At 33.7% G+C, this 18082-nt stretch overlaps 1 protein-coding gene across 2 annotated transcripts in view; it reads right to left on the minus strand.

The window, feature by feature from the left end:
- KIFAP3 (kinesin associated protein 3) overlaps positions 1 to 18082 on the minus strand; it is a 174059-nt gene that overhangs the window by 14388 nt on the left and 141589 nt on the right. For both annotated transcript variants that reach the window (XM_060643482.3, XM_060643483.3), the window contains one exon: positions 17497 to 17596. In XM_060643482.3, coding sequence (XP_060499465.2) covers positions 17497 to 17596 — 100 coding nt within the window. The remainder of the gene's footprint in view (positions 1 to 17496; positions 17597 to 18082) is intronic.

Raw genomic sequence — 18082 nt, forward strand, 5'->3', positions numbered from 1 at the left:
GCCTCCTCCCATCCTTTCACATTTGAGGGGCTCTAAATTAGCCACCTGATACTGTCCACACAAATCTGGATTCCTTTTTAAGATTGTATTGCCTTTTAATTTCTGACAGGCCAAGGTGCTTTGTTTTTAGCTGGAAGAACCTGAAATGGAAAGAATTTCTGAAAAAATGGGATGTATCAACTTTAGATAAACTTTAGATATTACTTGAAACAGAATGCAGATATATGTTCACAAAAGAGAAGATATTCAGGAAATCATTAATTATGCTCCTGTTTATAAGTCTATTCAAAGGACTAATTATTTTATAATATTTAACTCAATCAAAGGGAGTAAGAAATAATTTGTTGATCGTACCTCTCCAGTCTGAAATGAGACTGTAGAAAGGTATAACTTTTACATGAAAACCAACATAGACATACACAGATTTTAAATTGACTAAGAATTAACAGTTAAATAGATATATACATTTTAGAAAATTACCAATCATTTTTTCTCAAATATAAAAACAAAGTAACATTTGAAAATTGATTTTATTACAGGGGTGCCTGGGTGGCTTAGTTGGTTAAGTGTTTGACTTCAGCTTAGGTCATGATCTCACGGTACGTGTGTTGGAGCTCCACATTGGGCTCTGTGCTGACAGCTCGGAGCCTGGAGCCTGCTTGGGATTCTGTGTCTCCTTCTCTTTCTGCTCCTCCCCTCCTTGTGCTCTCTCTCTCTCAAAAATAAACATTAAAAATTTTTTTTAAAAAGAAAATGGATTTTATTACAGACTGTCCCATTTGTCTCTCTGAAGTAGGTCTGAGTTCTATTTATTTGCTAGAGGCACTAAGCAGTTATAAAATTACTAAGTGGTCTGGGCTACTACTTAAAGACTGCATGTTGGCCTAAAATCCTTACACGATTATAATCTGCAGGATAATAGTACATAACCAATCCCCTTAATTCCAGACATCTCTTCCATTTCCAAACAACTACCAATGGAGGTTTATTGTCTTTTTTTTTTTTAATGAGAAAACCTGAAACAAATCATGTGTAATCTGAAACTCTTTCAATTAAAAGCTTTGAGAATTTATCAATAGCTATGATATCAGTGTAAATCAAAGACTAAAATGTAGGGTCATGTATTCCCTTGGGAACAGCTATCTGCCTACCTACCTTCCCACCTACCTACTATGTAAGAGGAAAGGTTTCTATTCAGTAAGAGTAGAGATAGGTGGCATCAGAAATAAACATTCACATCAAACTCTGATACAATGCCTTTCCTCAAATCACACAATTATTCAAAGTATGTTTTGTAGGACACTGATGTGTTTGTAAAGAGGCATTGTCTCTATTACAAAGCCACAACAAGCTGCTGTCTGGACACTTTCCAAAGTGCTTATTGTTCTAATGAAGTAACTAAATTCTAGGGAATTACCAGACCATCAAAGAATAATGTTTAATTAAACGGTCTATATAATTCAGGGGCTATATTTCAATAATAATGTGATTCTTTGTCAAGTATTGCAATGCTTAGCTTAAAATGCAAAAAATCTGAATCTATCACTCTATTTACTTTGTTATCTAAGAAAATTCTTCACAGTATCTTTAACATTTTTTAAAATTTTACTTTTCTCCAGCTTCTAGATATAATTGACATAAAACATCATCAGATTATCAGATTTTTTTCCTTAAAAAATTTCTAAAGGCATACTTTTGTAATGGAAGTTAAGAAACTGCAATATTCTAAATAGCATACTCTTAAAAAACTGTTTATTAAGGTAGAGTGGCATTCTTTTCTAAAGATTGTGTCCTCTAAAGATTAAGGACAATTCAGAAATGTATAATACATATATGTACAGAAATGTACATATACAGGAATGGGGCACCCCTGGCTGGCTCGGTCTGTTAAGTGGCCGACTCTTGACTCTGGCTCGGGTCAGGATCTCACATTTCGGGTCGTAGGATGGAGCCCGGTGTCAGGCTCTGTGCTGACTGCATGGAACCTGCTTAGGATTCTCTCCCCCTCTCTCTACCATTCCCCCCTGCCTCTCTCTCTCATGTTTTTTTTTAAATGGGCAGGAACATGTATTAGACCAACCATGTCCAAATACTGACAGCGTACTTAGTATTAATTCCTTAATTCCTTTTCTAAGCCTGCTATTACCCTTAAACGTTTTCAAAAAAAAGAAAGTTGATATAAAGAATAATAAATAGGATAATGTAAGTTATCTCAAAAAATTATATTTTAACCCTGAACTATAAGCTTCTCAAAGGGAAGTGATTTTGATCTCTTTATCCGTAGAAACTAGCCAGTGCTCGTCAAACAAAAAGGTTACTGAGTATAGGGAAATTTAAGTATTAAAACATTTAATGCACATCCTTACCTTGATTGTATCTTTATTTTATACTCTATAAAGTTGATTTCATTTATCATTACTCTATAAAGCTAATTTCATTAAATGTCTTTAATTCAAGTAAAAGTTAAAGGTATCTTTTGGAAATAACAAAATAACCTCCAACATGTTATACTTCTGATTTACTGACTGCTAACAGGTCATTTTTATTAAGACCCAGTAATAGGAATGAAACAAGATCAAAGAAAACCTTTATTCATTTTAAGTATAACATAAAATTTGTTTCTCACAGAACATAAGCTATTTGGTAATGAAAACTAATGCAAAACTTGTAATACTGGGACGTTAAAGTTTCTTTTGGCATTAACACTTTTTTATGGTACAGAATGCTTACAGTCAGTAGAGATGAGTACTTCTTAGTAGATTCAAACAGATATGTAGTAGAGTACATGTGAACTGAGAATTTCTTAATTCAGTCTTAACTACAAAGGCAAGTATCTTTATCTATAAAATACTGCAATTCAGAAGACAGTTTTTTATCCTATATAGAATTTTCCCATATAGCATGGGTTCCTATCCCAAATTTTATAATACAAGCACATAATATATTTTGATTGCATATTTAATACGTTGCACATTTGAAAGAATACTGAAAAAGTAAAGATTAAATATAAAACTAAGACTGTAACAAAACAACACTGAAAGTAAAATACAGCATGGGAAATGGAGTAAGACATATATGTGTTTAAACTAATGGCTCTGACCCTTATAACTCATTTATTAAACAAATATGTACTGAGAAGCTAGTGTATGCCAGGCACTGTAGATGCTACTTTGAATAAGAAAGTCTAAGTTCTTGGTCTTCTGGAGACGACATTCTTGTGGAAGGAGGGAGATGAACAAGGGAACAACAAATAGATGATTAGGGTGCTAAAACCGACAGTAAGTACAGGATCGGGGAGAAGGTGCTACTTTTGACAGTTTTGTCGGAAAAAGACTCTTTGAGGAAGGAATATATGAGGAAAAGGGAGGAATCAGGAAAGACTCCCAAGTCTATGCCTTGACCTACTGAATGATGGTGACACTCACTGAGATGAAGATTAGGGGAGGGACCTATTTGCATGGAGGAAATCAAAACTTATGTTAGATCATCTTAGTAAACATTCAATTGGGTAGTTAAACAGTGACAGGAATGGTGGGTGCTCAGAGGAAAGGTCTCAGATAAATATTTAAGCTAAGATTGTATTTAAGGCCATGGAATCTGGATGAAATCCTTTAGGTAGTGGATGTAGGTAGAAGAGAGGGCCCTCCAAAAGGGTGTTGTTAGAGAACAGGGCCGAAGCCCTGAAGTAACCAGTGTTTAAAAGGGAAAGGGAGGAGGAATATACAGCACAGAACACTGGGAAGGAATGGAGAAGTGTTTAGAGGAAAATCAGAAAAATGGGGTATTTTGAGATGAAAGAAGGGAGATTCAAAAAGCAGGGCCCGGACATCTGTGCCGAATGCTGCTGGGTTAAAGATGAGAAAGGTCCACTGGATTTGGCAACATGAAGATTACCGAGGATTCTGACTAGACTGGAGAAACTGAAGAGTACATGGGAGTCTTTTGAGGAGTATTCTATGAAGAGAAGTGAGACATGAGCAGTAGTTGAAGTGTGCTGTGGGGCCCAAGAGAATTTAACGAGGGGGATTCCAGATTATGTTTGTAAGCTGACAGGAATAATCCAGAAGAAGGGAAAATAATGATGAAAAGTCATGAAAAATGATGAAAATAATGAGAAGTCCTTGAGAAGGCAAGAAGGGATGGAATTCGGAGCAAAATGAACTGACTGGACTTTGAAAAAAAAGGACATTTCCTTCATTCTAGCAGAAAGGAAGAGAGAAAGATGGGTAAAAGTAAGAGAAGAGATTAGGTGGTGGAATGATTACCTGTGGGCAAGTTGCTTAACCTGATAAGCTTTGGTTTCCTTAATAATAATGTCTTCTTCCCTGAGCTGTTAAGATTAAATTAGATAAGGAATGTAATAAACAGCAACTGGCATATTGCCTGGCACTCAGCAAATATATTTCAATACATATCATAATTATTAATCAACATATCTGACTGCAGACAGATGCAAAATCATTTTAGAGAATAACTTTCCAAACAATACAATTAGAATAAAGATGAAGTCTATATGGTATTGAAGCCTGCATTGTTTCTATTCCTTTCCAGTAATTTCATTTAAAACTGGACTTGACTATTCATGTTCCAGAAACAAACTTTTGTGGGCAGCGTCACTTTAAGATTTTTATTTTATTAAAAAATTTTTTTGTTAAGTTTATTTATTTATTTTGAGAGAGAAAGCATCAGTGGGGGAGGAACAGAGAGATAGGGAAGGAGAGAGAGAATCCCAAGCAGGTTCTACACTGTCAACACAGAGCTCAATGCAGGGCTCAAACTGAGGAATCAATCACGAGATCATGACCTGAGCCTAAATCAAGAGTTGGACGCTTTAATGGATTCAGCCACGCAGGCGTCCCTAGGTTTTAATTTTTTTTAAAGAACAACAAAAACTGAAAAAAAAAAAAAAATGTTTGTTTTGTGCAGAAATTTTCTGTGGACTTTCAAATCCAGAATTTTGGGGGGCTTACGGACTAATGGTCTGATACAGATTTAAAGTTGTAGAAAAACAAAGAAACAAACTATAGAACAGTCTTCCCCACAGATAGAGTCTAAAATTTTGTTTCAGCCTCATTTTTTTCACATTCAAACTATGATGTTACAGTGAAAGTACACCTAGATAGGCTTATTTGAAAACATAATAATTCTAAGAGAACTAAAATTTTAAAGTTTAACATTTCTACCTTATATTTAACACCTGCTGAAAAAGGCCTTGGGCAGTAAGGCACCTCTCTTAAAATTTTCAAACCACTCCTTTCCAACCCCCCCTTTTTTTTTAATTTTTTTTTTTAATGTTTACTCATTTTTGAGAGAGACAGAGACAGAATGCAAGTGGGTTGGGGCAGAGAGAAAGGGAGGCACAGACTCTGAAGGAGGCTCCAGGCTCTGAGCTGTCAGCACAGAGCCTGACGCGGGGCTCAGGCTCACGAGCTGTGAGATCATGACCTGAGCCAAAGTTGGATGCTCACCTGACTGAGCCACCCAGGCGCCCCTCCAACCCTCCTTTCTTACTGTGGTATCTAACAACTGGTACTGTCCCAAAAGTGGGTTCTCTTCGGTTTTATCGGGAGATGTGACTTTACTGCCTCCAATTTAGAAATATTCTGAGTTTCAATACATTTTTAGTCATTGTTTTTATGAGAGTTATATAAATCAATGAATGGATGTTACACACTATTGATTTATCCCAACATTTTGATTTTTATGAGACTAGAAATACCTTGTCCTGTGAAAGCAGAAGTCCTGTGACTTCAATGATGAGGAACTAAAACCAGCTTTCTTTTATATTTAATTTAATTTTATAATATATATATATGATCTATATAAATACATAATATTAATAAAGTACATATATCAATGGCTATCATCTAAAATGGCCTCTAAGTGTGAATTTCTTGAGCTATAAGTTCCAGTTGCCAACTACAAAACAAGACCGAAGATTAAAGGTGTGAGTGAAAGAAATTTAACATAGATTAACTGAATCAAATAATGCCTCAACTGAGAGATCTCACTGTAGCCAAAAATGAAAAATAAAAAATGTAAGATTTTCTTGTACTTCAGTATGAAGATATATGTATTTAATAATGTACAAAATTCAGCTTGCTTTATGTGATTTTTAATTTCCATTGGTTTATTCAACAGATATTTATATATCACCAGTATGTGTAAGGACCCATTTGATGAGATGGTTCAGCAGATGCTGGTAACAATGTTATTTTTACTTTAAGGACAGCTCTTGTAATGTAGGGATCAAAGTTTTTGAAATCCTTTAAATTCCATTAAATACTATAGACTCAAAAGAAATGTATGCAATCAAAAGTGAAAAACAATGTTCTAACCTATTAAATAAACTCATTAGGTACAAATTTATGTTGAAACGGAATATACAACATAATCAAAGTAATAATAAACCAGCTTGTTATTTGAGGAGGAAAAGAGGCTTGGTCTTTAGAAAGCATTAAAGTAGACCCAATTTGAATCTCAACGGTGGTACAGGTCCACGTGCACTCACCGCTTCACCCCTCCTCCCCAACACACACACACCTTTCTCCTCTCAGTTTATTAAACATTCTAAATCTTCCTCCCAGGTTTGGCTTTGGAACCACTTACTTGATAAAGTAGGTCACTTAAAAAGGAAGAAAGCCCAATAAAATGAATTACAAAGACAACAAGATTAAATTGATTGCGCTGTTTTCATACATTGTAGCTAAAATTTTGCAAATATGCAGTTGGCTGTGGTTTGGCATTTAACAGCATGAGATCAGTAAGAAGGAGGAAATTTTATTCTCATTAACTGTTGCAGATTTACTGCAGTGAAAAAGGGCTATGTAACCCGAGATGTGACAGTACAGAAAGATCAAAGCCATGGACTGGAAACTAAATAAACCCTCTGGCTACTTCCTGCAAGGAAAATTCACTTTGGCAATGTAAAACAGAGCCCAGTTAAAAACTACTCTCAGTTTTATGAGCTGTCATAGCAGCTCAAGTGGTTTGGACCGGCTGAGTTTAGAACATTATATTTCCTTGTTTTTGTCTTAGATACTTCTGTAAGCAGTTTTATAGACCTTTTTTTTTTTTTTTTTTTAAAAAAACACAATAACCAAAAAAAAAAAAAAAAAAAAAAAAGGCAACTCTTTTCTTTTGGTTGAAATTGAGAAGGTAACCCACTCAACTTATTAAAGCAGGCAGGTCTTCATTGCACATTCTTTTCTCATTTACTACAGTTTAATATTTTGCTCTTAGATTTATTTGGCAATTATAAATATAGTTTAATAATTCATCTGCAATCTATACAATTCCTATTCAAAATAAGTGCAAATCAGTTTACAGAACCCATATGGCTCATATCTGAGGGGTGAGCTATTTGTAACAGCACATCTGGAAGGACTATGGGCAATATGGAAAATATGGGAATTAATTAATATTATGTTTAAAAACCTATAGGCTCTAGATTTCATGTTTTTTAAAACAAATAAAAATATTTGGTTTAACATTTCTAACCTAAGGAATTTTTTTAACAATTGTTCATAAATACTTAAATCACATGGTTAAATCAATCAAAACACAGATGGGTTACAATAAATCAACTTTAAATTAGAGAGTATCTCTGAGTTGAGGAGTAAACTCAATATCACCAAATCCAGATTTACAGGAAATAAAAGACATGATGTGTTTTCCTCTCTTATTTTTTTGGAGGGAGTGGTTGTGTTTATCAAACAAATTGCTTACGGTTTTGTTATTCTCATTAGAATGTCAATAAGCAAGGCTTTATAATGGCAATTTACATCCTATTCCCTTAAAAAAAAAAACTTTTTTTTTTTTTTTTTTTTTTTAATAAGTGCATTGTTCACAGGTCAAACATGTCACAAAAGCAGTCATCTTTGCTTATGGACTTCCTATTTTCTTTACATTTAAATTTACAACTAATTTTTATATATTTGTATAATCAAAGAAATACAATTAATACATATGAAAATGTATAAACTTTAGCACTAGATAATCCTTCTTAAAAGGTGGCGATATAATTAACTTCCCGGCCACGACTGGATTAACTTCCATGTCATTTCTTCTAGTACAAAGCTACACCATAATTGATGTGTTAACATTTTTATAGGATCCAGTCGTAGTCCGATTACTTTTTTTATTTATAGACTCAGTTATGCTGCATTTCTTCTAAATAAAAGTCCTAATAAAGTGACAGTAAATTTCGTTTTCCTTTGGAGCATCTTTGGGCCTTATATACAGCTAACACGTATTGCTCAGATCACCAGACTGAAAATTACCACAAACTTAATGAGAGCAGTTTTGTTGCCAACTTCTTCTCTTGCTTCTAAATTTCCAAAGGAAAGTAAATCACTTAAAATATTTTTACAAGTCAGGAGTATAATTTCTCTAGGATAAAACATCTTCCCAAGTTTCCAGAATTCTAAACCTTGAATTTTGGCTTGTATTTCTATATTTCAGTAAAGTTTACAATTTGCTAATGCTGATGTGTGATAATCTAATAAAAATCTGGCCTTAAAAGTTATAGGCCCAATTTACTAATAAAACCTAATTCAATTCTCCTTGGGAAATGCAAATCATTAGTGTCCCAGCAGCAGAATAAGCCTTTGTTTAAGGCTAGGAAGACTGTTGTCTCTATAAAATGTCTAAACAAATAAGACAATTAAGACTAACATATGAGGATTCATATATAGGTAGAAAACAACAGCATCATGTATATAAACATGTACATTAATTAGCTAAATAAATGATTTGCATGAGATATTAACCCTTAGAGACAGATTATTTTGCTCATTTCACCCTCATTTTTTATATGATTGGATTCTGTGGAGAACTTTTATTTTGTTTTGTTTTTATTTTTCTTTATTCTGTGGAGAACTTAATGAACTAAGAAGTACTGAAGAGAATTTAACAGTAGTTAAATTACTTATTAGTTCACTATTAATTACTTAAGTAATTAATTACTTAATGTGTTCATACATTTTTAGCAACTTGCCTCCAAGCAATCTGAAGCATCAGTTTGCAATCAACTATGTGAAATATATGAAAGCAAAGTAGGTAAACAATGTTGTGCTGCACAGCAGAAACTACATATCTTACTCTGAATTTTAATAACATTTACTCTAAGATACTATAAAGCACAGTTCACTGTTAGACTAATAAATCTGCCTGCCTTTTGGAGGCCATACTGGTATAATAGTAAAGGCTTCACTATTTTGGACTACTCCCTTAAAAATCTCTAAGCCTTCATTTCTACTTTTGTTAAAATAGAGACAGGACTACCCTTTCCCTTATCTACTTCACACACTATCGATGATCAAATGAAATACATGATGATATATACATAAGTGCAAGTTACTATTTTTTGTACACTCTGATTTAGACCAAAAAAAAAAAAAAAAGCCTTAAACATTTTTCCTTGAAACTTTTAGGAGGCTCCTAAGACATGTCACCTCCTGAAATAAAAAAAATATACTGGCAGAATGGCTATGTATTTAAAAAGAAAAGTGCAATTTAGTGTAATACAAATTATGTTACAGCCCGAGTCTCATAGTGTAAAAGTCACTTATTTGCATTGACTTAACGTTCCCATCAGAACTGTGTTACACAGCTATTGCATCTTGTGTTCTCCTATTTTCACCATTCCACAAGCTTAAGAATAAAATTTCATTACCTTAGATATAATTTTACCTGTCACATAGTGTTATTTCTTATAAATGGTTTAAGAAATTTTACCATATTTTCTGTTTGGTTAATACTGGTGAAAGGAGGAAGAACTTAAAATGACTAGGTATTAACACTGATTACTAATCTTGAAATACATGCTTACATATATTAAAAACAATGCTATTTGGGTAACTTAATACAATTATAATAAAAATTTTCACAGATCTAGATATTTTTAGACCAAATAATACACCCTGAAACAGAGCAACTTTCAAAACTAAATAGAATATTGTCTGTTACCCAACCCCACTGGCTTCTATAAAGAAGTTCTCCTCTAACTGTTTTAATTATGATTTAACATAATTGCATTTAAACTGAGAAGCAACTCTTGCAAATATCTCAAACTAGATACAGCTAAGAACAAATATTAGGGACCTATACAAATGTGTATGCCAAGAACAGAGTCGATAAAAGGTATAATAGTGCCTTGTATATACAACGCATTTAGTAAGTTTTTGTTTTTTAATGTTATACATTCTTTAATAATAGGCTTGTCTTAAAATGAAAATATGTTTACATATTAAGATTAAATCAGTGAGTCTATTGTCATGTTTTATACATACAACTGAATATAAATAGAACGACCAAATACTCCAAAAATACCGTCAACTTTCACTACTAGAAATCATAGATGTGGCAGTAGTATACTCACTTTTATGCTACCAAAACATTATAGGTAAATAACATTTTTTTAAACAGAATTTTCTATAAGGAAAAACCAAATGAAAAGCTCTCTGTGGTCAATTCTTTAAAAAGTGGAGAATTTAATGTAAAGTGATTATCTATTGCTAAATGGATCTGCTTTTACCTATTTTGACCTTTATATTTATGCTTTTTAAAAAATTTTTAATGTTTGTTTGTTTTTGAGAGAGAGAGAAACAGAGCACGAACAGGAGAGGGGCAGAGAGAGAGGGAGACACAGAATCCGACGCAGGCTCCAGGCTCCGAGCCATCAGCACAGAGCCCGATGCGGGGCTCAAACCCACAATCTATGAGACCATGACCTGGGCGAAAGTCGGACGCTTAACCGACAGCCACCCAGGCGCCCCCTTCATGTTTATGCTCTTAAATCAGAACCCTGGAGTAATATAATCTAATATATGGATAGTATCATGTGACACAAAAGCAGCTGCTAAAAATAACATTCACTCCACAATTAGATAGGTGTACACTACACTCACTAAACTCAGTGTATTTATTTTCTTTGACACACACTCACTTTAAAAGGATTTTTTTTTAATGTTTATTTACTTTTGAGAGAGAGAGAGAGAGAGAGAGAGAGAGAGACAGACAGACAGACACAGAATCTGAAGCAGGCTCCAGGCTCTGAGCTGACACCACAGAGCCTGACACAGGGCTCGAACCCACAAACCACGAGATTGATCCTGACCTGAGACAAAGTCAGATGCTTAACTGACAGCCCCCCAGGCACCCCAATCACTTATTTTTTTAACAGTTCATTTATCTAGTATTTATTTTTTATTGATTCATTAAGGATAAATTGTTAGAAATGAAATCACAGAGCTAAAGGAAGTGAACAATGTTAAGGATCTTGTTCTTGATTACCAAATGCATTCCACAAAGGTTTTATCCATTTAAATTCCCACAGAGGTGTATCAGAGTACTTATTTGCTTCTATGTGTGGGAATTAGTATTAAAAAAATTTTGGCAATCGATAGGTGAAAATGGAATTTGGTTGCTTTATTTTGTAACCACCATATCTGGAAAAAATTACTAAAGTCAGGAGTTTTTTTAAAGGCTTCTCATAAATGTTCTCCTCTGGGCAAAATTGATAGGAAAAGAAATCTATAAATAATAATCTATAATAATTTTTTTAAAGTTCATTTTTAATGCTTATTTATTTTTGAGAGAGAGAGAGAAAGACACACACACACACACACACACACACACACAGAATCCGAAGCAGGCTCCAGGCTCTGAGCTGTCAGCACAGAGCCCGATGCAGGGCTAGAACTCACCTGAGTGGAAGTTGGAAACTCAACCAACTGAGCCACCCAGGTGCCCCAAGCTATAATAATTTTTGATAAAAATTTAATAACACACTAAATAAAGCAGTATTTTAGTTAATGATTACCTTTAAAAGATTTCATAAGTATATACCAATTCATTTCGTTCCTAAAATACTGCTGAACAAATGGATGGTCTCAATGTCTATCAAAGGAACTACTTCTAGGAGGTTCTTTTCATTTTCTTTTGATCCTTCCATATACTTTCTATACTACTTACTCAATAATGAAGATCACTAAAACTTTATTAGAATGGAAGAGTTTGGGTTATCATTCAAAATTGATATCAATTTTTATAGGCATGTTTACATTCCTCTCAATAGAAAAGAACTTCCTGACTAGCCAAGTGAAGGGTTGTAACAAAGACAATAATTTGATTTCTCCTTTGAATAACTGCTTTGAAATAATCTCATGATATTCAGTTCTAAGCGTAATATGTAGTTCTGTGAACACCACACAATGCCTTTTAGATTGAGAACATGTCATTTTGAGGTTACTCTTTTCAAATGAAAAAACTGGCTGAATGGCTGAGCATACTGGCCTTAGAACTAAAGAAATTAGCCTAATTTTCACATGTAGAGTCCTTGTCTCAGGAAAAAGTTATACATTTAAAACCGTGGGTAAAAGATCTTTTTTTATATATTGAGAAAATAATTTGTCAGTTCTATTCAGGAGGATTTTAAAGTGCAACTGCCATTCCAACTGTGATTTAATGTTTGAAAAAAATAAATTAGAACAGAATAAAAAATGTATATGTATAATATATAATACATATAATGAACAGAAAGTTAATGTCAAAGGATGCTAAGAAGGGGAGAAAAAGAGGCAGGCTACATAAAATATGTACAGAAAATGAAAGTGTGAGAATCAGATGCTCAGATAATGGCTTTGACTCCAGTGAAATGGTCAGTCAATGACATCAGTGTGCCAACCACAAAGAAGAACTCCAGGCCTGAAAAATATTTTTCAAAGCCCCAAGGAAACCTAAGCAGTCTCTGCAATTTTTTTTCCAGTTTATGAAAATTGGATTCCTATAAAAGAAAAATGGACCATTTTTACTGCAACAAAACCTGATTTGTAAAAGCTGGAAGCAGTTTAAAAATACTCAACATGAGGTTCTTGTTAGTCTTGAAAAGTAAGAGTTATAATAAAAAAAAACGGTCCAAAAATATGGTACGGATATATTGTATAGAAGGGGGAAAAAAGCTAGTCCTACTCCTATTATTTTTAATTAGCTTCAATAGCAAGTTCCACTTTACTTTCTAACACCAGTTCAGATGTGTTTGGGGGGAAGATTTACATCTAACCCTCTGGGATTGGCAACTCTGTAGCTAACCTGAGAGCCCTAATGTATTTTGCATCACCTCCAAGTGTTGGGAAATTCTGGCACCAAAAGGTTCAAACTGATAGTGACACATGTCTAAAACCCAGGATTTGCTGTCCAACTGCCAGTATCTATTTTATCAAACATTCAGTCTCCCCTGTAGAACAGGATAGATGAGTTTAACAATTTTCACTGTTTCCAATTAAACTGCCTTGCTATATTACAAAAATGCAGGCATTCAGGTTAAGAAGGACCTCCTGACTTGGATTTTGAGAAAAATACCAATTTAAATGGTTTAAACGATTTTCTAAATCTGGCTCAGTGTCCCCATTTTAACAGATTTGTCCTATTACTAAACTTTGTCACTTTAGGAATAAAGGGAAGAATTTTTCTTTGAACAATTAAAAAATTAAAACTTTGCATCATACAAATTAGAAACGTATTCTTTGTCTTTCAGGAACTTGGGATCATGTACTTTACCTGAACCCACTGAAACAAACATATAAAACCACAAAGACCGAGAAGCCGCGAATACTGGTTGAAGAGCGTGCTTTTGCTTCATGTTCTCAAACCACTAAAAACAGTAATAAAGATAAAAACTCACATTTTTTATATTAACTGTAAAAAAATTCTTCTTCCAGGGGTGCCTGCGTGGCTCAGTTGGGTAAACATCCGACTCTTGATTTCGGCTCAGGTCATGATCTCACGGTTTGTGAGTTCAAGCCCCACACAGGGCTCTGCGCTGACAGCATGAAGCCTGCTTGGGATTCTCTCTCTTCCTCTCTCCCTGCCCTTCTCCTGCTCTCTCTCTCTCTCTCTCAAAATAAATAAATAAACTTAAAAAACAATGCTTCTTCCAGGTAACTTGACAGTGCTTATTTATCAAACACATGTGATAAAGAACAACAGGGAAAGAATTTGTAAGTCATCTGGACAACCTCCCTGATTTAAAGGGACCCCCCCCCCCAATAGGTAATGTTTCCTCTCATTCAGAAATCAATCAAGACATTACACTTTCATAGTTAACCCAAATTCTTCATGTTGCCCATTAAGTCTGCATATTCTCAAGAATCTTTCCAATGGCGATGAAGAACAGAGTCCAATAGCTTCTGTTAACATTTTTTTTAAAAAAATCCTATTTTGTTTAAAATATTCCTATTTTGTTAAAGTAAAAAGTTTCAAAAGTAGTATTGTAAGTCAATGTTATTTGATCTAATAGGCTTTAAATTTACCTATTGGATATCAGAAGCTGAAAGTAGCCATTAGTTTAAAATTTCACATCTGGGACATTATGCAGCAAAATTATGCCAAAATATGTGAATAATTATGTAGCACTTTAAAATACTTAAATCTATGCAGAATTAAAAAGTAAGCCAGAGTTAAGATGCATGGTTTGTTACTATCAAAGAAGAGCCTACAAATCCTATTAAGATAGAATCCTAACCAACCAAAAATGATTGAATAAAACAAAGTAAATGATTCCAGAGCAGGTCAGTAAAATAAAAAGCAACTATGGGTATTTGGCTATATTGTATACTTTCTCTGTATCTCTGCTGATACAACTGAGTCCCTTTTTATTTGATCTATTACCTATTAAAAAACTGAGGAAATTCATTGTAAATTATTTCTTCTGGAAATAAAAAGAGAAAATGATACAGTTATGTGATTTAAGGCCTAAAAAATTACAAAAGACAAGAGATGAAAGACTTAACTTTCTCAGGAGAAGTTCTTTTTACAGGTCAAACAATTCTCAAGTCAAAATGATTATAATAAATAAGTAGTTCACTCTTTTGATTTGAAAAAAGAGTCTACAGTAAGTTTTGTTAGCTAATCCTTTAAGCCAACATTACTGTGTTGTGTCTTTTATGATGTAAAAGAAGCTACTTAAATATTTTTGCCCTTGAAAAGGAACTGAAGGTACAAAGGTAAGAGGATTCCCTGAAGTCATGTTTTAAAAAAGTTACTAACAGAATTGAGGAATAAAATCCTGAAATCTTTGAACAGTGTATAATTTATTCATTGGGTACCACCATCTCTCAAAAAATTTTCATTGTTTTATAAAATGACCATTTTTGAAAACCAGAAATGAGAGATTTTGCTGAATTGAGCACAGAAAGTTCACTGTTTTGACTGCTCAATTTTAATGAAAGTGTTCAGGTTCTTAATCATATAATTATGTAAAAAAAAAATGAAAGCAAGTCTTTCTGAAATAAGTAACGTATGAATAATATCAGTCTGCTTTCTTTAGACTGGCAATATCTGCAGGAGATACCAAAATAATGTTTTTGTTCATAGTGAACAAAATAGTGAAACACATATGTGCCATAGTGAAACAAATATGCCAGCATAATTAATCTTGTGATGCTATCGGCAAAAATCTTCAATATAAATAATTAGGATTATATACCCAAATAATTTCTTCCTTTTCCAATTATGTTTCAGAAAACATTTTTACAGTGAATTGTCACATGATCGAGTATAGTAGTTACAATGATTAAACAGAGCCTCTATTGAAATAATTATAGCTAATATAGACAGAAACCTCAGAAGCAATCAAAAGCCGTATGCTTTCTGATGTTTAAATATGTTTAACTTTTATGTCCTAAGGCAAGGAGTTTCCTACCATGACAATCCAGTCACCAATGAAACTATTTCTGAAGTGATATTATTTATTTAAAATCCACTACAGAATACTGAACTGTATATAATGTTATATCACATTTCATGTAATACTCCTATGTTTTTCCACCATGCTTTTAAACTTTGGGTCACAACCATCAATGAGCTGTGAAATCACATAGTTGGTTGCAATCTGCATTTGAAAAATGAAATAGAATAGGATAAAACAGAATTCCTTCTTACTATCATTAAAAACTTTTGTCTTACTTACAGGCATAGGTATATATATGTATATAAACAAATATATATATGTATGTGTGTGTATATATTAATATATGTGTATATATATGTATATATATACACACACATATATAAACAAATTTGTATGTGTACACTAAGTTGCAATATAAAATGTATTGCTTAATATGAGTTGTGGTTAAAAACACATACACACACACACACACACACACACACACACACACACACACACACACACTTAAAAGTCACTATAGTATGCTGTGTTTTCTTCCAAATTAGGCATCATGTTCTACCAGAGAGAATGTAAGCTTTGAGACCTATAGACTGGAGTTCAAATTTTTTCTCTGCCACCCTACCTGTGATAGTTGGTCATTTAAGCTAAAATATTAGAGCCTTGATTTCTTCAATTGTAAAATGGCTATAATAATACTTGCTTTAAAACATTGCTGTGCAGGTTAAAGTAAATATGATGAATATTCATAAAATAGATTACACACAGATGATCAATATTGCTTGCAGTAATAATTATTGGATTAAAATGGCTTACTATACGTGATCATTAAAAATCATAACATATTGGTCACAACTGCATTCTTTCATGTAAAAAAATACATTAAACACATCCTTCAAAGAGAAAATAATTGATATTAATGAAAAGTAGAATTTTAGAAGAGGAAATTAAATCAATAATTTAAACAAAACCCCAAACATTCATCAAACCAGTGTAATGTGAAATTTCAACAAACTATTGCATCTCTAGGAATGATAGGAAGGAGAAAATAATGTACATACTTTCTGATAACATCTGAAAAATCTATGATACCAGTAATGAAGTAGGATATTTGCCAGGGGGATCTTTATTATAACTGTAAAACAACACTGGCATGCCATATATTTCTTAAATATTTTACTTGAATGCCATGCAGGGAAGAACAGTCTTTAATTTAATCAGCTTTTAAAGTGATGTTTGAATAATTATTAAAATACATGAATCGTGTTCTTGTATTTTACTGGCTTTGGGGAGCACTTAGGGAAACAATCCGAGTTCACTAATTTGGCAAAAGTATTTCAATGGACAGCCTGTATTTTCCAAAGTGATGAAGCATTTCTATTTTCAGATCTGCCATCTCCATTTTTTAAATATAAAATATGTGACTTCATACGTTAATTTAGGGGCGCCTGGGTGGCGCAGTCGGTTAAGCCTCCGACTTCAGCCAGGTCACGATCTCGCGGTCCGTGAGTTCGAGCCCCGCGTCGGGCTCTGGGCTGATGGCTCGGAGCCTGGAGCCTGTTTCCGATTCTGTGTCTCCCTCTCTCTCTGCCCCTCCCCCGTTCATGCTCTGTCTCTCTCTGTCCCAAAAATAAATAAAAAACATTGAAAAAAAAAAATTTAAAATAAAACAAGCATGTTCTTGAAAATATTGAGGACTTTTTCCTCTTTAATGAAAAAAGATAGAGAAATGGGGAGTGAAGAGATTTCTAGCCTTTCAAAAACAAGGGAGGCACCATATATTAGATTTTTCTTGGATGACTATTTACCTGCCAGGAAATGAGTGCTGCCCAACTACATCTCCATTTTGAAGGTGATAATCATTGAAGAAATCTGGACTTATGGCTCCTTCAGAGGCAATTAATCCATCTAGAAAGAAGGAAAATTGGTAACCAGTGAAACATATTTGTAGGGAATAAGAAGGAAACTATTCTATCAAGCAACAGAAGAAAATAATCTATATGTTTAATCTGGAAAGAGAAATGTTAGCACGACATGCTGCTCTCGCTGGAAATATGAGCAAAAGACCATATACACTTAAGTGCTCACAACAACGCAGCACAACTGAACATTTCTTGAGCATTTACTATGTGGTAGTACAATACTAGCACGGAGATAAATAAGACAATCTCTGCCTTCAAGGGACTTAATATTGTTTGGAGAAAAAAGAAAAAAGATAAGGGGTGAGGTAAGGTAGTATGGGACAGTAAGGATGGTCCAGGCTAAGAGAAACAAAATGACTACAGACAAGGAGACATTAAATAGCCTGGTGTCAGGGGTACCAGGGTGGCTTGGTCGGTTAAGCTCTTGATTTTGGTTAAGTTCTTGATTTTGGCTCAGGTAATGATCTCAGCG

Source organism: Panthera onca, chromosome F1 (assembly GCF_046562875.1).
Source record: "Panthera onca isolate mPanOnc1 chromosome F1, mPanOnc1 haplotype 2, whole genome shotgun sequence".
In the NCBI taxonomy this organism is placed as follows: Eukaryota; Metazoa; Chordata; class Mammalia; order Carnivora; family Felidae; genus Panthera; species Panthera onca.